At 43.1% G+C, this 21,992-nt stretch overlaps 1 protein-coding gene across 1 annotated transcript in view; it reads right to left on the bottom strand.

Annotated features, from left to right (window-relative positions):
* Positions 1-21,992, bottom strand: part of MATK (megakaryocyte-associated tyrosine kinase) — a 251,195-nt gene that overhangs the window by 37,509 nt on the left and 191,694 nt on the right. Inside the window, exons 6-9 of the mRNA XM_073594228.1 lie at positions 15,701-15,816; positions 12,269-12,488; positions 8,513-8,606; positions 6,557-6,622 (exon numbers count right to left, since the gene is read on the bottom strand). Of these exons, the coding sequence (XP_073450329.1) occupies positions 6,557-6,622; positions 8,513-8,606; positions 12,269-12,488; positions 15,701-15,816 (496 nt within the window). The remainder of the gene's footprint in view (positions 1-6,556; positions 6,623-8,512; positions 8,607-12,268; positions 12,489-15,700; positions 15,817-21,992) is intronic.

Raw genomic sequence — 21,992 nt, 5'->3', positions numbered from 1 at the left:
CATGCACAGTGTATATAAAGCTAACACGCATGTGTCGTACCTAAGTTCTGTGTGCGGAAGAAGGAGGAACGGAAGCGGCAAACGTAATAACGAAGGTTACATTTTAACTAGGGACGTGAGTGGCCTATACTGATTCTAGATTGAGGCCTATATTGGGATAAGATTAGGAGAGTTTAGCCTGATATTAGTGTTTTTGTCTTTTGTTTGGTCTTGCAGCAAAAATGAAACAATTTAAAGACCCAGAATTCATGGACCAGTTAATTGATAAATACAGGGATATGCGCAATTTGTGGGAGATGAAAAACCCCTTATATAGAAATAAACCAGCTAGGAAGGCATTGCTGGAGAAACTGCTGGAATTTATGAAGACTCAGGTCCCCAACGCAGACATCGACTTTGTGGAAAGGAAAATTGGTAGCTTGAGAAGCACGTATAGGAAGGAGCTTCAGAAGGTCCATAAGTCCATGAGGTCAGGAGCAGCAGCAGAGGATGTGTATGTACCCAGTCTGTGGTACTACAACAAGATGCGGTTTCTGGAAGACCAGATGGAAGCCAGGGAATCACTTTCGACTCTTCCGGCCCCCCTTCCATCCAGCCTTCCCTCAACTCTTCCCTCAACCCCAGCTGAGGCTTCTGAGGACCAACCTGGGCCTTCCATCCTGGAAGAAATTGAGGAGCCCAGCTGGAGCCAGGTATAGTATTTTGAGGCCGGGTTCACACTGGTGCGACACGACAACCGTCCTACTTTGGATCCGACTCTGTCCTGCGACTTGGATCTCTGTCAATACCAGGCACTGTGTTTGGTATGAATCTTGAGGGGGAACTCCACGCCAAATTTTAAATAAAAAAACGGCACGGGTTCCCCCTCCAAGAGCATACCAGGCCCTAGCAGAAGATAGCGGAGGAGCCCGGCAGAAGATACCGGAGAGCGGGAGAAGAACCGGAGAGCGTGGAGAAGAAGCCGGAGAGCACGCAGAAGAAGGAAGAGAACTCGGAGAAGAAGGAAGAGACCCCCGAAGTTGGAAGAAGACCCCCGGAGCTGCCTAATAAATTACTTTAAAAACCTGTTGTGTGTTTTTTTATTGACACTTTTTTTCCTAGGTGAATGGGTAGGGGTACGATGTACCCCATACTCATTCACATAGGGTGGGGGGCCGGGATCTGGGGGCAACCTTATTAAAGGGAGCTCCCGGATTCCGATAAGCCCCCCGCCCGCAGACCCGACAACCAAAGCCCCCCTGCCCCAAAGCACCCACCCCCCCATGTTGAGGGCATGCGACCTGGTACGGTTCAAGAGGGGGGGGCGCTCGCTCTTCCCCACCCCCTTTCCTGACCGGCCGGGCTGCTTGCTGGGATAAGGGTCTGGTATGGATTTGGGGGGACTCCCACTCCGTTTTTTCGGCGTAAGGGGTGCCCCTTAAAATCCATACCAGACCCAAGGGCCTAGTATGCTCTTACAGGGGGGACCCATGCCAGTTTTTTATTTTAAATTTGGCCGGAGTTCCCCCTCAAGATCATCTGAGCACAAGTCGCGTGCCAAAGTCGGATCATGCGAGACGGCGATCCGACTTTGATCCGACTTCAGTGATAGTCAATGGGCTAAAGTAGGATCAAAGTCTGACAAAAGTAGTACAGGGAGCATTTTCAAAGTCGGACCAACTTGTGTCGGACCAGTTAGGACGGCTCCCAGAGGGAAACATTGATTTTCACACGTCATGAGACATGAGCTCCCAATGTCGGAGCGTTTGTCGCACTAGTGTGAACCCAGCCTGAAACATTTTTTTGTGGAAAAATTATTGTTGTTAACTAGATGTTAGACAGAAGTGTTTGACATATCACTAGACAGTAGGGGCCAAAAATGATTGGGACAAGAATGAAAAATGCTGGGCTCAGAATGATAGTGTTTTCTATTTATTAACATTCAATTTGCAACAGTCGTGAGTTTAAAATTGTGTGTGATTGATGAACCAAAAACTAAAACTATGTCCCTTTTTCATACACAGGAAGACCTCAGCCAGGAGGAGGCAGGTGGAAGTGTCAGCCACAAGGTGGGTGTTAGTGTCAGCCAGGAGGTGGCCGGGCCCAGCCTCACCCAATCCCAGGTCCCTCCCCTCCGCCTTCCACCCAAAAGGCCCAGGAAGAGGAGGAACGTGGAGGAGGCAGCACTTGTCCTCATTAAGGAGGCTAATGAGGCCCTGAAAGCCCCCCTCGATGCTAGAGAGGCCTATGGCTACTATATAGCCTCAAATTTGCACAAAATGGAGGAGGGCCAATGCCTCAACTGTGAGAAATTTTTTTTTAGGCCATTCACAAGGGGTTGAGGGGGCAAATGACCGATGATGTCCACTTATGTGCGCTCACCCATTCTCCTCCTCCTGCCACAAGTCCACCTCCAGAGCCACAGCCTGCAGGAAAGGCTGCAGGGAAGGCTGCAGGGCACCGTGGAGGGAAGGCTGTAAGGAAGACAAGAAAGTGATGACCTGGCTTCAGTCTGGTCTGACAGAAGACGCAGGCTGTTGTAGTACCACAGCATGGGGACATATATGTCATCTGCTGCTGTTCGTGATCTCTGGGAGTCCTGGACCAGATTGTGCTCCCTATTATATGGACTTCTCAGGCTACCAATTTTAATTTACAAAGAGTTGATGTCTGCCCTGGGGTACAAAGGCTTCACAAATTCCAGCAGTTTCTCCAGTGTTGCCTTCCTCTTTATTTTGTTATTATGAGCCAGAACAAATGTAGATTTTTTTATATTAAAATACTTGCCTATGTGTTTTTCTTCAAATAGGAAAGTTTTTTTGTGAGTAGGCAGGTACATTTCAAAAATACAATGTCTAATTAACAAGGGACACCAAGCAACCTCTTTGAGGTTTACAAATACAAGATAATAATGTTGTTGTGGAAACGTGACATACAAAATAAAAAAAAAAAATATGGAGATCACTATAAAATAATTTAAAATAAAAAAAACAGGAGATCTTGATAAAAAAATAAAATAAAAATGACTATAAAAAAAATTATAAACATTATTATGGAGATCTGACTTTAAAAACAAAAAAGATTATTCAGGAGAATGTGTGAATATGAGCAGCAAAACAACTTCATTATTCTAGCATTCTAAAGAAGAAGAGAATGCGCTGCATTAAACTATTTCAAACATTTCAGCGTGACGAATGTGCCATCTCCATTACAAACAGTAGTTTTACCATACCGAGCAGTTCCGTCTCGTACTTGATTCTGAGCATGCGTGATTTTTTTGCGCGTCGGAATTGCATACAGACAATCGCATTTTCAGATAGGAACTTTTCCCCTACCGAAAAATAGAGAACATGCTCTCAATCTTTTGCTCGGTGGAATTCCACCAGTAAAAGACCGGTGGAGCACACGGTTGCATTTTCCGACAAAAATCTCTCATCAGAGTTTTGCTGGCAGCATTTCCGATCGTGTGTACGTGGCATAAGTGTTTTTGGGGCTGTGGGCAGGAAGGGACGGCCTACCACATAGGATGGCAATGTCCCAAGGTACGGCGGTTCTGGATCAGAGTTTAAAATTTAATTTTTTAGTCTTGCTCAAATTAACCTGACCAAGTCCCCAAACCACGTGTTACTGGGATGTCAGGTTGAGGAGGCCTCTAAAACTCAGAGACAGCTACTCACCTTTATAATTAAAAGAGCCAGGAACTGGAGGTCGGCGGCTATACTATTTGACCAGCTCAGACATAAACTTTCCTAGCTTATGTTAAATGAATGGTTGACAGCAATCTTACAGGATAAATTGAAGGTGTTTGAAAAGGCATGGGGTCCATGGATCGTATACTAATAATCCCCAGACTGTCGCTGGCTAGGTTTCCTCCTGACTGACATGAAAAAGAGTGCGAAGTCCTTTCCCTTCCCTTCCCCTTCTTTTCTCTCTTCCTCCCTTCTTCCCTTGTTTTTTTGGGGGGGAGGGGATTTTGGTATTGAGCGGCCCGGACTGCGTTCTTCCGCATTTTTGGGGGATGGAGCGTCTTCCACTACTTGAGGGGAGAGATGCACATTCCTCAGCATGGGGGGCATACTCTGAGCCCCGTTCAACTGTGTTGATATCATAACATAGAAGGACGTACTGAGACGTTTAGATTTTGCAGTCTGTCTTCCGGTTCACTTTGGAGATAAACAATCAAGACTGTGGTTAATAAAGCATATTGATTACAGATTATGATTGTTTACCTCTGAAACATAAGAGGCAAAAAGTCTCAGGGAGCATGGCCTATAGCCATGCGGATTGTGATAATATGTTCTTCACATTGTACTTATGCACTTATAAAGTTTGACTTTCCATTTTTGTACGATGTGTTATTCAGTTTGTGGAAGCTCTGTATTGTTCAAAATCAATACTGAAATCTCTTTAATAATTTTCAGTGAAAAACTTTAATAATAATATTGAAACAGAAGAAAACCTGTTAAGCCGCGTACACACGAGTGGAATGTCCGACAGAAAAAGTCCGACGGAAGTTTTTCATCGTATATTCCGATCGTGTGTATGCCTCATCAGACTTTTTTTTTTAAGAAAATTCTGATGGACCTAGAAATAGAACATGTTCTAAATATTTCCGACGGGACCAATTCCTATCAGGAAAACCGCTCGACTGTATGCTGTTCCGACGGACCAAAAACGACGCATGCTCTGAAGCAAGTACGAGACGGAAGCTACTGGCTATTGAACTTCCTTTTTCTAGTCCCGTCGTATGTGTTGTACGTCACCGCGTTCTTGACAGTCGGACTTTGGTTTGACCATGTGTAGGCGAGACCGCTTGAATGGAATTCTGTCGGAGTTCCGTCGGAGAAACCTTCGGAGTTTATTCCCACGGCAAAACCGGTCGTGTGTACAGGGCATATAAGTCTGCAAAAGACTTGAGACTGGGGCGGGGGTTCACCTTCCAACAGGACAACGACCCTAAACATACATCCAATGCTACAATGAAATGGTTTAGATCAAAGCCTATTCTTGTGTTAGAATGGCCCAGTCAAAATCCAGACCTAAATCCAATTGAGAATCTGTGGCAAGACTTGAAACTTGCTGTTTACAGATGCTCTCCATCCAATCTGACAGAGCTTGAGCTATTTTGCAAAGAAAAATGGGCAAAAATGTCACTCTAGATGTTCAAAGCTGGTAGAGACATGCCCAAAAAGACTTGTAGCTGTAATGGCAGCGAAAGGTGGTTGTACAAAGTATTGACTCACGGGGGCTGAATGCAAATGCACTCCACAATTTTCACATATTTATTTGTAAAAAAACGTTTTAAATAATTTATCATTTTCCTTCCACTTCGTGTTGATCTATCACATAAAATCCTAATAAAATACATTTACATTTTTGGTTGTAACATGACAAAATGTGGAAAATTTCAAGGGGTATGAATACTTTTTCAAGGCACTGTACAAGCACATTATATTGTCTCTAATGTTTATAGGTAATTGACAAGATATTGTAACTGATGCTATTTATTATTTTAATTACTTATTACACAAAAAAAATATATTGGTTGAAAGATTTCCTTTAAAAACGTACCACATCAGAAAAACATTTTAACTCCTGAAAAATATTAATGTATGTCTCCAGAAAACTAAAAGGAACAGGTTGAATATACTGCAGCATATATATTGTACAATGTTGTTATACATGTGTCATTATGAGCCACTGTGCCCATTTGCCTGGGCACAATCATGACTACACAATACATGACTGTTACATAAGCAATTGTATCCTATGATTACCGTATTTATCGGCGTATAATACGAGCCCGCGTATAACACGCACCCCAAGTTTAGGAGGGAATTTTAAGGAAGAAAACTTTTAGGAGGGAAGTTTAAGGAAAAAAACTTACATTTAAATGCCCATCAATGCAGCCTTATCAGTGTCCATCTGCAGCCTTGTCAGTGTCATTGCAGCCTTGTCAGTGCAGCCTTGCCCCAATGCAGCCTTGCCACAGTGTCCATTGCAGCCTTGTCATTGCAGCCTTGTCAGTGCAGCCTTGCCCCCAATGTCTATTGCAGCCTTGTCAGTGCAGCCTTGCGCCAGTGCAGCCTTGCCCCCAGTGTCCATTGCAGCCTTGTCATTACAGCCTTGGACAGATTTAAATATGGTGCCGCCAAGATCGCAGGGACTTGGCGGAGCGGAGCGAGTGCCGCTGAGATCGCAGGGATACACATAGCCGAGTGTACTTGGCTCTTCTTGGCTCCGCTCACAGTCACGCCCAGGCCCGCCCTTTGATGGACATAACACAGGTCCAATGGCGGGACTGGGCGTGACTGTAAGCGGAGCCGAGAAGAGCCGAGTACACTCAGTTATGTGTATTTCGGCGGCGATCGCTCCGCTCACAATCAGCGGAGATCGGCAGGGATCAGCGTATAACAAGCACCCACGATTTTCCCCTGATTTTAAGGGGAAAAAAGTGCGTGTTATACGCCGATAAATACGGTAATTATCTCCTGCAGCTTGTCATGAAAAACTGTTTCTTGTTACACAGTTCTTTTTGTGGTTTTTTATTTTACTTTATTTTTTTTGTTGGCCTTACCTCCAAATTCTCCTTGGCCAATCTTCTTTCCAAGAGTCAAGCGTTGGAAACTAAGTAACCATCCAGCTGTAAGGAAGGAAGATATGTAACATGTTTGTATCAAGGGCAATGATATAGAGAAGAAAAATGGCATGATCATTGACAAGTTTCAGAGCTTTTCTCTGCTTTGATTTTAATAGAAGTCACATCCAAGTCGGATCATGATGATTTGACTTGTGGTGCGATGTGTACTCTGAGGATCTTGAAGGGGAACCCCACGCCAAAATAAAAAAAAATAACGAAGTGAGGTCCCCCCCCAAGATCCATACCAGGCCCTTTGAGTCTGGTATGGATGTTGAAAGGGAACCCCATGACAGAATGAAAAAAAAAACGGCGTGGCCCCCCCCACAAAAGCCATACCAGACCCTTATCCGAGCATGCAGCCCGGCAGGTCAGGAAAGGGGGGGACAAGTGAGTGCCCCCCCTCCTGGACCATACCAGGGCACACGTCCTCAACATTGGGGGTGGGTGCTTTGGGGCAGGAGGGGCATTGTGGGGAAAAGCCCCCCTGCCCCAAACCACCCACTCGCCATGTTGAGGGCATGTTCCAGGAGGGGGGAGCGCTCGCTCATCCCCCCTTTCCTGTCCTGCTGGGCTGCATGCTCGGATAAGGGTCTGGTATGGATTTTGGGGGGCCCCCATGGCGTGGGGGTTCCCTCAAAATCCATACCTAACCGACCAAGTTTCTCTCTCTCTCTCTCTGAGCCCAGCAAAGAAAGCAACAGATAATTTATATAACGTATTATCATTTTTTTTTTATTTAATCATCATCAATTAGATCAGTGTTTCTCAACCTTTTTTTAGTCAAGATACCCTTTAAAAATTATGGACAATCTCAAGGCAACCTTTAAAAATTATGGACAGTCTTGAGGCACCCCATTCCAAAATGTAAAAACTATTCTAATAGTTTTTACATAATGCAGCAACATCCACACATGTAGGATGCCTAATGTTAGAGGTGATTTATTCTTCCAAAGCCAATACACTTTTGAAAACTGGTACTGACTAGTATGCCAATGTTTCTCTTCTCTCTCAGTTTTTCTCCATCACTCAGATAATGTGACCCCAACACTGATGGAGAGGGGCAGGGGAGGGTCGGACAAGGATGCTATGCAGGCGACTGACATCCTCCTTATCAGCTGATGACGCCATTGGTTGTTAGGACGCTGGCAGCTAGAAGGTTGTAATGGCGCACAATGAAAACCTGTGGCTTTGTGTAACTAAAAGGCAGGCTTCAGCCACATGCTGGTTTGTATACAACTTTTGGGCAATTTTAGGCATTTTGCCAAGGCACCCCTGCTTGCCTCAAAGCACCCCAGGATGCCTGGGCACCCTGGTTGAAAAAGGCTAAATTAGATTTAGACTGACTCTCTAAAAATCAAAGGAAATGTGTAGTATTTTTTATATATTTTATTTACAACAAAATTAACATTTAGTATTTTTTTCAGTATTTTCCTTTTAAGCTAGCAGTTGGCACCTTTTAAGCTAGCAGTTGACACCTTTTCACATATTTTCTCTGCTTTTTGCTCCTTTGCTCTATATGATAAAATTAAAATCAAAGCTGGGGCTAAGATCAGATTTGTTTCAAGAGGGAAAACTAAAAGGTGGATAGGATGCGTATAGAAATATATAGATTTGAAATGTACAGAGGTTCAAGAGACTTTGAAATATTAAGGTCACAGACAAAGGAGTTGATTTACTAAAACTGGAGTGTGCAAAATCTGGTGCATCTGTGCATGGTAGCCAATCAGCTTCTAACTTCTAACAGGAAGCTGATTGATATCTATGCAGAGATGCCCCAGATTTTGCACTCTCCAGTTTTGGTAAATCAACCTAATGCATATTTAGGAATTAAGAACTTGTGAAAATAATTTACCTAACCCTACTTAAAATTAAATCTTTTGGGAACTTGCAAACCTTTCGAGAGTTCCTCTTCTGCTGATTTGGTTCCTTGTTTAGGCTTAGGTTTCAAAAGCTTAGTGCAGAGAGCTCCTTGGTTGATGGTGTAGAACTGAAAGTGGAATGGAAAGTAGTAAGAATATAAAAATAAGTAATAATAATTACTGTAATCATTCATGCGTAAAGCCATCATCAAGGGTGGTGCAAGCTGATATAGAGGTACATAGTTACACAGTTAGTCAGGTTGAAAAAAACACAAATACCAAACCAAAATGGCATATGCTCTGTAGAATACTGGACTCTGCATGTGTCTGCTGTGGAGTATGAAAAGTTGCCCTGTGACACATCCCAGTATTCCTTACAATCAGCATTAGCTGGTCACAAAGCAGCAGGGTCCCTGATGAATGGCCAAACTTCAGCAAACATAAAACAGAAAATATTCCCTAAAAGCTCAACCATCCCATAGTAGGCAAACCTGGCTGACTGATCAAAAAAGAAAGACAAAAAACATCTATGGCCAGCTTTACTCTCTCTCAGCCTGTTTATCTTAGCCTGTCTCAGCCTGACAAACTCTTTTTAGCTGCAGATTGAATGAGTCTCTCTTCATGACACTAGAAACTTTTCTTCAACTTAAAATCCACATTCAAACCTTTTTTTTTTTTTCAGAAAACATGGGATCAGTATTTTACCAGATAATGCTTTAGGAGGCCCATAGGGGCACTTAATTTAGATGGTTTCACATAGATAGATTTAGTGGGAACAGAGGATTCATGCATTTTCCCAAGCAGATGAGGCATGGAAATCTCAACATTTATCTCCCAATAAAAGTACAGCATGTGCAATACAAATGCCATGGAGCTGGACCTCCTGCTCACCAAAAGAGCAGAGAAGGCCTCACAATGGTCCAGACATACATTTTACTCATGTGCGGATAAATCCCGCTCCATGTTATCCAAAAGGCTCAACACAGTTGGGAGGCCCTTTAACCCCATTTAACCACAGTAATGAGTTGGTGACCCCACTTTTGACGCCTTAAAAATGTTCTCCCTATTTGCCTACTTTCTCTTTTTCTTGTATTGAAAACCCTCCTCCCTCTCAATCGTCGAAACGCACTAAGTCTTTTCAATACCTACAGCTCCTTGCTCTCTCTGATGATGCTTGCAAAACACATAGGTGTTGATTTACTAAAGGCAAATAATCTGTTCACTTTGCAAGGGAATGTGGTAAATTCACCATTACATGCAACAAAAATTAAAAAAAAAAAATTTTGCTTGCACATTATTGGATGCTAGAAGTCAGCAGAGATTCATCTTATTTACTAAGCTATGGGGCAGATTCCCTTGCAAAGTCAACAGTCTATTTCCCTTTAGTAAATCAACCCCTGAATGAGGAAATCTCCTAAAGCTAGGGCTAAGAAGGAGAGGCAGAGATTGAAAGGGGCTTGTGATTGCTAGGGGCACTGTAATTTAAAGGGACACAGTTATATAAAGGGGACTACACTGTAAAGGGGCACTGTAATCATTACAGTACCCCTTTACAGTGTAGTCCCCTTTATAATGATATCCCCATTACATCACAGTGCATCTTTACAGTGCAGTCCCCTTTACATTAATGTAAAGGGGACTGCACTGTAATGTAAAGGGGGGCTGCGATGTGAAGGGGAACTGAGGATACTGTGGGACTGCTTTAAAGAGGGGGAACTGTGATCTAAATGGGGACTGTGGACACTGATATAAAGGGGAACTGTGCTGTAAAAGGGGGGTTGTGATGTGAAGGGGACTGAGGACTGACTCCGTAAAAACTAGCCCCACCCCCAGTCCCTGGAAAAATTGGATGCCACAAAACCGTTCCCTGGTGCCAAAAAGGTTGGGAACCACTGTCATAAAGGATGAGTTCACATTTATCAACATGTTACATGGTGCATGGTACACCCATATTTAGGGTGTACCATGTAACATATTGAGCATCCTGCTCCTCTCCCCCCTCCCCCGATCTGCCTCCTCCTTGTGACAGCGGACGGGGGAGTTCTCCCTGTACACGCTGTCACAATATGAAAACTGCTCCACCCACACGGCTGCTTCATTCATTCACTGCGTTCTTAATGCCTACAAGTACCATCATCCATTGCAGCTGACAGCTTGTAGTTTTTGATGAACTGTGAGGGTGCTGGTCAGCACTCTCATAGTCCATTGAGTTTCTGGGACTTCAGTAACTGCCTGCCCGTATTGAAGGTACGGGTGGACAGTGTGCTGACAGTCTGCAAGAGCCTGACATTGCACCATTGTAAGTCTTTATTAGACTGTTTCCTATCTTCTGGTTACTTATCTGACTCTGACTTTTCAATGCCCTGAAAACATGAGCCTGTCTTTCTTCTACCTCACCATGCACATATGATTCCCAATGAACCAGACATGGCCTCTGATCTCTAACAGTTTTGACTTATTTCCCTCCTGAATGTGAACCTGAAGTGTCAAAGTCCTTGGCTCTTGGATCAAAAAGTGCCACCAAATGGGGTTTGTTCAAAAAAGCTGGGAATAATGTCCATAAAAGGTATCCACCTTATCCACCTTTTACACCATTGTGAATTCTTGGACTTTCTCTTATCCCTTGACATGTGGATATCAGCCTTATACCCCCACACTACGTTTAGATATGTGGGATACTATTTCTAACCATTCAATTTTTTTGAGGCACACAACAGGGTTGCTCCTTATCCCCAGTCCTTGGAAATGATGATCAGAGACAACCCTGACATTACCAGGGTCTCTAAAGCTGGACTCAACCACAAAATTAACCTATTTGCGGATTTCGCCCTTCTGGATCTCAGCAGTATTCTCTCTACCCTCCTGAACCTTCATAGAACACTTGCTCAGTTTGCCCAATTGCTGGGCTTTACAGTAAACCAAAATAAATCTACGGCTCTGAATTTCACATTTTGCTGTGAGTTAGTCTCTCACATCCAGGCTCATTGGACATCTTTAAGGCCTATTTGGGCAATAAATGAATCCTCATTTTACTTATTTTCTGTAGCAAATTATTACACCCTGCTGAGGTCCCTAACCACACTCTTGCAATCCCAGAAATGTCTATCCCTGTTGTGGATTGGCCGCATCAACATGGTAACACTTGATCTTTGGGCCTGAGACCATAGGGGATACATTATTGTGTCCCTTCTATGCTTTCCTCTGCTTTGTCCCTGTTTTCTGACCTCTACTCCTGGAAAAGCTACTTGCCCCTGTGCCTAATAACCAATAAAAATGATTGTAAATGTTCTCAAAGGGTGCAATATACAGTACATAAACATATCTATAAACTATATTATATAAAACATAACTAAGCTTTAAGTGAACTAGAACTGAAAACATAGCCAAACATAGAACTTCATATTTCTACATGTGACTGTGTTTCTGGTTTTGAAGCAAAACCTCTTTACCATAAAATAGGATCTCCTCTCAAAGCCAACTAAGAAAGAATTACCCTGTTAAATCATTCACTTGAATGGGCTACTATATGTGCGTTTGTCATCAAAATAGAAGCTTCTGCTCATTTTCGGGCGACAAGCTTCATGAAATCTGTAAAGGTGAGGTTTACATGAAAGGCAAAATATATAGAATATTTTTATATCTGTATCCCACGGAAATCTCAGGGAACTATTCTGCAATTTGGCATTGTATAAATGTGATTTATCAAAATTTTCACTTCCTACAGAATGGACACATATGTTTACTAATACTAATTAACCCCAGTAGCTGTTTCGTAATGCAAGTTATTCACCTCAATCATGTCCATCAGGTTGCTGAATTTCTGTTCCAAATCGATGCTAAGGTTGCTCTCATGGTGGTGAATCCGGTAGTGCACAACTTCACCATGGTGAGATACACAAAGCACATAATCCCCAGGATGTCTTATTGATTCTCGTACTAAAAACAATCCTTCTTCTCTGGTCTGAAGCTGCTGGACTGCCTGTACCCCAGATATAGAGCCATGGAACCAGCTGTGATGTGGTAAGAGGCAGACAGGTCCAAAAGATTAAATTATATTAATTATTATATTATTATAAAAGAACAAAGGATAATTTTAGATAATGCATGTTATATAATATACTGTATAACCTAACAAAGTAAAAGAACATTTTGCATCAGCAGGAATGATCAGCTAAAATGTTGGTAAAAGACTTTAGTACATATTTATAAAATGCTGGAAACAGGGCCGTACATATTTTTTTTTCTGGGGGGATTCAGGTCTTTCAAACTCAAAGGCAACATTTAGGTCATGAGGATTTGCAATGCAGCACGGTAAAAATGATCTCCATTCAACTGAATGTGGTTGTGGTGCAGTAGTGCAGGGTTTAAGGGATTAAAATATGTGTTGAGGAAGCAATACTGTACCTCCACACTGCCTGCCAAATGCTCTTTAAAGAGCAATCTGAACACGGATCCTCTTCAGAGTGCAAAACTAGTGCAAACTAGCCTTAAGTGTTTATGTAGCTAACATCCTTTATGTAACTGAAATGGACCTGGGGGTCCTAGTAGATGATAGGCTCAGCAATGGCATGCAATGCCAAGCTGCTGCTAACAAAGCAAACAGAATATTGGCATGCATTAAAAAGGGGATTAACTCCAGGGATAAAGCGATAATTCTCCCACTTTACAAGACTGGTCCGGCCACACCTGGAGTATGCTGTACAGTTCTGGGCTCCAGTCATCAGGAAGGATGTACTGGAAATGGAGCGAGTACAAAGAAGGGCAACAAAGCTAATAAAGGGTCTGGAGGATATTAGTTATGAGGAAAGGTTGCGAGCACTGAACTTATTTTCTCTGGAGAAGAGACGCTTGAGAGGGGATATGATTTCAATTTACAAATACCATACTGGTGACCCCACAATAGGGATAAAACTTTTTTGCGAAAGGAAGTTTAATAAGACACGTGGCCACTCAATAAAATTAGAAGAAAAGAGGTTTAACCATAAACTACGTAGGGGGTTCTTTACTCTAATGCCCTGTACACACGATTTGAACTTCCAACAACAAATGTTTGATGGGAACTTGTTGTCGGAAATTCCGACCATGTGTAGGCTCCATCGGACATTTTTTGTCGGAATTTCCAACAACAAAAATTTGAGAGCTGGTTCTCAAATTTTCTGACAACAAAATCCAACGGCGGAAATTCTGATCATGTGTACACAATTCCAACGCACAAAATTTCACACATGCTCGGAATCAAGCAGAAGAGCTGCACTGGCTATTGAACTTCATTTTTCTCAGGGTCGTCGTACGTGTTGTACGTCACCGCGTTCTTGACGTTCGGAATTTCCAACAACATTTGTGCAACCGTGTGTATGAATAATACGTTTGAGCCAACATCCGTCGGAAATAAATCTAGGATTTTGTTGTCGGAATGTCAGATCGTGTGTACGAGGCATTAGAGTAGCAAGGATGTGGAATTCCCTTCAACGGGCGGTGGTTTCAGCGGGGGGGGCATTAATAGTTTCAAACTATTAGATAAGCACCTGGACGGCTGCAACATACAGGGATATACAATGCAATACAATGTAATACTGACATATAATCACACACATAGGTTGGACTTGATGGACTTTTGTCTTTTTTCAACCTCACCCACTATGTAACTATGTAACTACTAAGTACCTATGTAATCCAAAGGTTTTTAAATATACACCAGCTATGTACTTCCTGAGCTAAATGTTTAACTTGCAGCCATACTAATTTTGTTCCTTTAGCACTATATAGTATTTTAAAAAAGAATTATAATTGGTACTTACTGCATATTTTCATTGTGTAACAATATGCAGCATGTACCTGGTAAATATTTTATTTTAAATAAAAGAAACTGAGCCAACTTCACAAAGACCTGCTCAGGTTGCACAGTAAGATTGCCTATTATCCAGTCTTAAGCCCCCAAAATCAGGTGCAGTAGAAACTGACTGACATTCGGCCCATGTATATAGGTACTTGTCCGACAGAAACTGATCTTACCGCCAGCTGAAAACCAACAGCCAACCAGCATCCGATCAGTACTCTCAGCCAATGGCTGCAAGCACTGACAGAACAGTAGCTCAGCGGGGAGATCACTGTAATAACTTCACATCATTAGTACAGATAACTTCTCCTGAGCTCCCCAGTTTTTTTTTTCATTCAGCCCGTTGGATTGAACTAAAAAAAAAAAAAAGTACTGTGTGTACCAGGCTTTAGATCTTATCTTATCATATATTCTAAATGGCAAATATACCATGAATACCTACAGCCAGGATCCAAGGTGTTCCAATTTCTGTTTGTACACCTGAGTGATGGGCTGAAAATAGCCAAGGCTGTCCACTGATGTTAACATGTACAGTATCTGCACATCAAGTGATTACCTGCTGTTAGGGAGCAGTTTCCGACCCTGGATGAAGAGAGATTTTGTCCAAGGGCAAAAATGTATCCCTACCTGCAGGTAACCACTGGATGTGCAGCTACATGTGGATACATGTTTACAGCAGCAGACAACCTTGGCTGTTTTCAGCCCATCACTCAGGTGTACAGGCTGAGCAGAGATTGGAACATTTCCCAGGTGCAGGTATTGGCAGTATGCTTGCCGCACCATAGTCATGTAGGATGTATGAATGAGACCCAAGACTGTATTTTAGCTAACCTTACTATGCAACCTGAGCAGGTGCAAGGTGCAACATATTGTGGTAGGCAGTAAAACAGTGTCCTACCACAATATGCCACAATAGAGTCTAGGAGTTCCCTCGACCATGCACTGTCAGTTGCAGGTATCCAAGACCTGTTTGGAGGTATTGCAAGCATCAGGACCTCGCAGGAATTTCATGCCTTTTGGGAGGACCCCTTATTAAACCGATGGGGATTTGGCACAATAGAAGGGGGACTGGCTGCTGCACTCCAAAACTCCTTGATTGCTTCTACTGTGCTGTTGCTGTTGCTGAAGCTGAGCAGCGCAGCAGCAGGGGCACTGTCTGGGCATTTTGCCAGGATGCTCTGGGGGGGTTTGAACACCCCTGACCCCCTCTTTTCTACGCCCCTGGCTGGAAATCAACTAACATTTGTCCTCCTAGAGGCAGTTGCGGGACCAAAGGGTGAAAGCTGCAACTGTATGCAAGTAAGTAATTTAGAATAAATGTACTAAATAAAAAAAAGGCAATCTGAATATGATGAACGCTCAAAATTGGTTAGACTGCAAACTCACGGCATTAGGCTAAGTCGAGAATCAACTTTGATTGCTGGACGTTCACGCAGAGCACTGGCAGGTATCAAACCCTCCAGACCAGTTGAATGATGACAGGCACGAAACCAGCCTCTATTCTAAAATAGAGATTCATGAAGTAAGATAATTGGGTGACAAATAAATAAATAAATCATGTGTTCCAGAATAGTTTTGCTCTAAAATGCTTCATCAACATCACTGCATATTTATATATTTTTTTTTGTTTAATACATTTTTATTCATTATCAAGTGTAAAGCATTTTACAACAATAGCAAAAAAGGGAAATGTATATTCTAACTGAAAGGGGTATCACATCCCCGCATAACGTGTACATTGGCATCACATCTTATTTGCTTTTCAGAAGTATACTTTTGAGAATATCTGACCGATACTTAAATAACTATTTAACCAGTAGCCGGTCTTTGCTGCAGGGTTACTTGACATCTCTGACTTAAATATAGGGACATTTGACCATGTAGATTCTACACCTGGGGGATATGTGTCTCCAAATATTAATATTCCCATTTGCCAAATAACAGTTTCCATCAAAAAACAAAATACTACAAGAAATGAAAGAGAATAGGTAAAAGAGAGAGCGAGATACAGGGGGAGGAGGGGAGGGAAGGGTTATCCAGCCTCTACGGTAGATAGTCATAATTATCACTGCATATTTATGTAAGAATAAAAAAATACAATATTACTTGACAAAAGCTTTAAAAAACTACTATGCTTTGTACGTAAATCTTTTACATCCACTCAAAATTGTCTTTTCTCCTTAATCTGTAGGCAAATGTAAAATGCAGTATAGAGGAACAAAGACTGGTACTGCACAATTCCCAATTCAGCATACACTGAATGATGGACATGAGAAAGTACAGAATTTAGTCCATTAAAGGTTATAGTAAAAATATTGGGGAATGATATATAGCTGTTAATGTACAATAAATCGTGATCTTGAATCAAGAATACTAAGCAAATCCCCAGCTTGATACTAAGGCCAGGTTCACGCCTGGGGTCCGGTGCATGTCTGTTCATCAGTTCAGGTGTGATTCAGGTCGGAATTTTTGCCTGAATTTGCACCCGAAATGGACCCAAACACGCACAGGACCCTTTTGCAACCGGTTCAGCGGCCACCCCGGACCTGTGTGAACCGGCTCCATTGAGTACCGGTCACACTAGCATGTCATGCAAATTCGCACATATGTGAACCCAGCCTTAGGGTGATATTCTAAACTATGGTCTAGCATCAAAAGTGTACCATTAATTGCTGCAATTTAATAGAAAAAAAATAAATGTGTGACAAATTGAGGGAAAACCTTACAAATATGATTTCAAATTCTAATTTAATCTCTAAAAAGGAAATGTTGCCCAAATTAAGGCCACCTATGTAACTAGGCAGAAATCTAATGCATAATGGCTATAGCAGTAAATAATATTGATATTTTACACTGATTTTTTGCAATGTTTAGCATATGAATCCTATTTTTTAGGCAGATACCACAACTTTCCCACCCATAAGTAAAAAAAAAAACACTTTATTTGACTCTCTCTTGAGGATTCTCTTAAGGTGTTGTAAACTCTTACATATGCCTAGTGAAGTGAAAAGCCTCTTATGATACACAGAGATTAAATAAGTCCTCCTACATATGTTGTACCTGTTTATCTACAGCCATCACTTCTGCACAGCTTCCCAGGGGGCAGGATTCTGATATCACACACAACATAACATAGAGCAGAAATCTGAGTGTAATCTGAGAACTGAGTGGAGAGAAAGGACACACCACCTCTACACAGTCTTAGGCCCGATTCACATCTAAGCATTTTTAGTGCTTTTTGCATATTGCAGATTTGCACTACAGTCCATTTAACATGGTTTCCTATGGAACACGTTCTGTAGTGCAAATCTGCAAAATGCAAAAAGCACTAAAAATGCATAGGTGTGTATATGGAAACATGCACAGCTTGGGCTGTCAATCATCTGCTGTGTGCTTGAGGGGGGGCGGGGGGCTTCAGTCTCCAGGGATTGTCTGCTGTCAGGTTTTAATTGTGCACAATGAAAGCCTGTGACCTTGTGTAACTAAAAGGCAGTCTTGGTCCACCTGCTAGCTTGTATACAATTTTTGGGTAATTTTTAGGCAATTTGCCAAGACACCCCTGAAGAAACCTGAAGTCAACCTGGTTGAAAAAGGCTGGCATAGACTGTCAGAAGTGACTCATATATATAGCAGAGGAATGACAGAGCAGACAGAAATTACAGTAGATGCTTTCTATAGGGTTCAGTATGTACACACTATAGAAGAATATGCTTTGTTTGTTTTTAATTTCAGAAGTTTACAACCACTTTAAAGCTGTATAAAATTTTAAGACTAGAATCAATTAAATTTAGTTCTTAATTTTTAGACCCCTTTCACACTGGGGTGGTTTTCAGGCACTTTAGCGCTAGAAATAGCCTCTGCAAAGCACCTGAAAACTGCCTCCCATTCATTGCAGTGTGTCTTTTCACACTGGGGCGGTGCGCTTGTGGGACATTACCAAAAATCCTGCAAGCAGCATATTTGGGGCGGGTTGGGAGCGATATATTTAGCGCTCCCAAAAGGCCCTGCCCATTGCAATGAATGGGCAGCACTTCCAAAGCACCTTAAAAATCGCTTTAATAGCCCCGCAAAGCGGGAGTTTTTACCCTAATACGAGTGGCGCTTTAGTGCGAATGGCGGTCGCAGCCAGTGTGAAAGTAATCTAATGCCGTGTACACACGGTCGGACTTTTCAACCAAACTTGTCCGACGGAACCAATCCGACGGACAATTTGACCGCGTGTGGGCTTCATCGAACCTGCAGCGGACCTTTTCTGTTGAAAATGTGACGGACTTTAGATTTAGAACATGTTTCAAATCTTTCCGACGGACTCGAGTCCAGTCGACAAATCTGTTCATCTGTATGCTAGTCCGACGGACGAAAACCGACGCTAGGGCAGCTATTGGCTACTGGCTATGAACTTCCTTATTCTAGTCGTATGTCATCACGGTCAAATCCATTGGACTTTGGTGTGATTGTGTGTAGACAAGTCTGATTCGACGGAAGTCAGTCGAAAGTCCGTCAAAAAGTCCGACGTGATTCAGTCCGTCGAAAGTCCGGTCGTGTATACACAGCATTAGAGTCAAATAATTATTGTAATGTGTATGGTGGAAATTGTAAATAACCTATGTGATGCAATGGTCCAATGGATTTTAGGGAAATTTGCTTGGGGGGAAATTATTAGTAAGACCTCATCTGGAATATGCAGTTCAGTTTTGGGCACCAGTTGTAATGTCCTTATCCCTCCACTGGAGGCTCCGACATCTCTCCTGTAATGTCTTTATCCCTCCACTGGAGGTTCCAACATTTCTCCTGTAATGTTTTTATACCTCCACTGGAGGCTCTGACATTTCTCCTGCAATATTTTTATTTTTCCACTGGGAGCTCTGATATCTCCACAAACTCTGTCGCAGATTGATGACATCACAACGACATCACCCGTCTCCTCCTCTTGTCCCTACTTAAACAGCCGATGCCATTTGCTTGACGTTCGTGCTAAGAACCTAATGCCAGGTAAAGATCTCCAACAGAAGACTGCCATCATCTCTCTCTATTGGGCCGGTCAGAGCCCCAACTATCATCTCTCTTTTGGGCCTGTCAGAGCCCCAATTATCATCTCTCTTTTGGGCCGGACAGAGCCCCGACTTCCATCTCTCTTTTGGGCTGGACAGAGCCCCGACTACCATCTCTTTTGGGCCGGTCAGAGCTCCGACTATCATCTCACTTTTGGGCCAGATAGAGCCCCGTCTTCCACCTCACTTTTGGGCCGGACAGAGCCCCTCCAACTTCCACTTGTTGGGCCGGACAGAGCCCCTTCCTCTGTAGTAGTCAGAGACTCTCCTTACCTGTTCCTTTCCACATAGGAGACCAGTACATCTCTCAAGAAGCCACTGGGTGACCCCATTCCAGGAATCCACTCACTGCAAGTATCTTTATGTTTCCTATAAACTTTATCCCTGTGTAGTGCAACTACGCTTAAAGGGGTTGTAAAGATGTTTTTTTTTTTTTTTTAAAATAACAAACATGTTATACTTACCTTCACTGTGCAGCTCGTTCTGCACAGAGTGGCCCCGAACCTGGTCTTCTGGGGTCCCTCGGCGGCTGTTTCAGCTCCTCCCCGCAAGCATTTACCACCTTCATGCGAGCTCCCTCGCACGGTGGTGAGTGCTTGCGGGCGCGCTCCCGTGATACAGCCGGCGGCTATAGCCGCTCGCTGTATCACTCGGCCCCGCCCCCCGGCGCGCCGCGTCATCGGATGTGATTGACAGCAGCGCGAGCCAATGGCTGCGCTGCTTTCAATCCATCCACTGCAGCCAATCAGCGACCAGGCTGAGCTGCAATGAAGCTGACGAGGACGAGGAGCGAAGATTCGAGGCGTCAGGTAAGTAAAACGGGGGGGCTGGGGGCGGCGGTACTGTCAAAAGTTTTTTCACCTTAATGCATAGAATGCATTAAGGTGAAAAAATTTTTACCTTTACAACCCCTTTAAGTTGCCTCTGAAGCTCCCCATCGTGGCTGTGTATTACCACTCTAAATAAAACTGATTGTATTTCCAAACTTATCTGAGTCTTCCTACCTGATAGCTGTTAAGGTTAAAGTTAACTGTTAAGAATATAGTATTCATAGACTTCCAAAGCTGTGATCCACACAATTCAACATAGTTCACTGCCTGAAGCATTACACCAGCTCTCAAAAAGGATATCGGGGAACTGGAGAAAGTGCAGAGGAGGGCAACCAAACTGATAAGAGGCATGGAGGAGCTCAGCGATGGGGAAAGATTAGAGAAACTGAATTTATTCTCTCCTGAGAAGATGAGATTAAGGGGGCATATGATCAACATGTACAAATACATAAAGGGTCCATATAATGAATTTGGTGTTGAGTTATTCACTTTAATGTCATCACAGAGGACAAGGGGGGACTCTTTACCTCTAGAGGAAAAGAGATTTCATCTCCAAATACGGAAAGGTTTCTTCACAGTAAGAGGTGTGAAAATGTGGAATAGACTTCCTCCAGAGGTGGTTCTGGCCAGCTCAGTTGATTGCTATAAAAAAACCTGGATTATTTCCTAGGTGTAAATAATATAACTGGGTACTAACATTTATAGGTAAAGTTGTTCCAGGGAATAACCGATTGTCTCTCGGGGGATCAGGAAAGAATTTTGTCCCCTCCTGTAGCAATTTGGATCATGCTTTGCTGGTGTTTTTCGCCTTCCTCTGGATCAACTGTGAGTATAGGATTGTGTATATGGGATTGTATGGGGTTTTTTTGGTTGAACTAGTTGGACTTGTGTCTTTTTTCAACCTGACTAACTATGTAAATTTATTGATTTGAGCTTTGTGACATGGTGCATTATCCTGCTGGAAGTGTTTCCTAAAAGTGCATCAAACATGCAGCATGCAGGAATTTGATGCGCTTTCATGAAAATGCACTGTGTAATAAAATTAATTGGGAGCGCACCTAAAACCACACATACAATCACACTGCAGCCAAACCGCAGCGCACTGGTTATTAGGGATAAGAAACTGAAAAAGCGGGGGGGGGGGGGGGGTCTGGGTGGTAAGAGTATGTTTTAATGAAGAGAGGAGTGAAGGACTGCAGGGAAAGTACTAAGGCTGTATTTTAGGGACAGGACAGTTAGTAGAGGACTAAACTGGAACGGAAAGGGAGTCAGACAAATGGCTGTGTGGAATGTCCAGAGCTGAGACCAGAGGCTGCAGGACGTGCAGTGCACATCTATGGATGGGGCAGCTGAAAGAAGATGGTGTTAGGAATTAATGTGAACAAGAGAATCTGTGCTGACTTACGATTGTGCAGGGAAGATAAAGCGACATGCCTGAAGTGACTCGGCTGGGAAGGAGAGCAAGCTGACAGGGGAAGGGGAGCTTGAAAGCAGAGGAGTGATTAATGGATGCAGTTGAGATAAAGCAGAGTTGAAGTTGCTGGAATGGAGATGTCAGGGGAATCCATACATTATGCAGTAACAGGAAAGAGAATGACAGCCACTCCTGTCAGGCAGGAGAAGTGACAGAAGTTCCCAGTGCACCCCCCTCACCACAGATTAAGGCACCGCCCAGGGCAGTCACCCCTCCCCCCCGTACCGGCCCTGTACGTAACTGGTAGAAGAGCCTGACATGATGAAGAAGGCCTCTCTTACACCTCTGACACCAGGCCCCTGATAGAGCAGACAGGTGGCACA

Source organism: Aquarana catesbeiana, linkage group LG01, assembly GCF_042186555.1.
Source record: "Aquarana catesbeiana isolate 2022-GZ linkage group LG01, ASM4218655v1, whole genome shotgun sequence".
Lineage (NCBI taxonomy): Eukaryota > Metazoa > Chordata > Amphibia > Anura > Ranidae > Aquarana > Aquarana catesbeiana.
The sequence above is the reverse complement of the archived record's forward strand: the minus strand, read 5'-3'. Positions and strand labels throughout refer to the sequence as shown.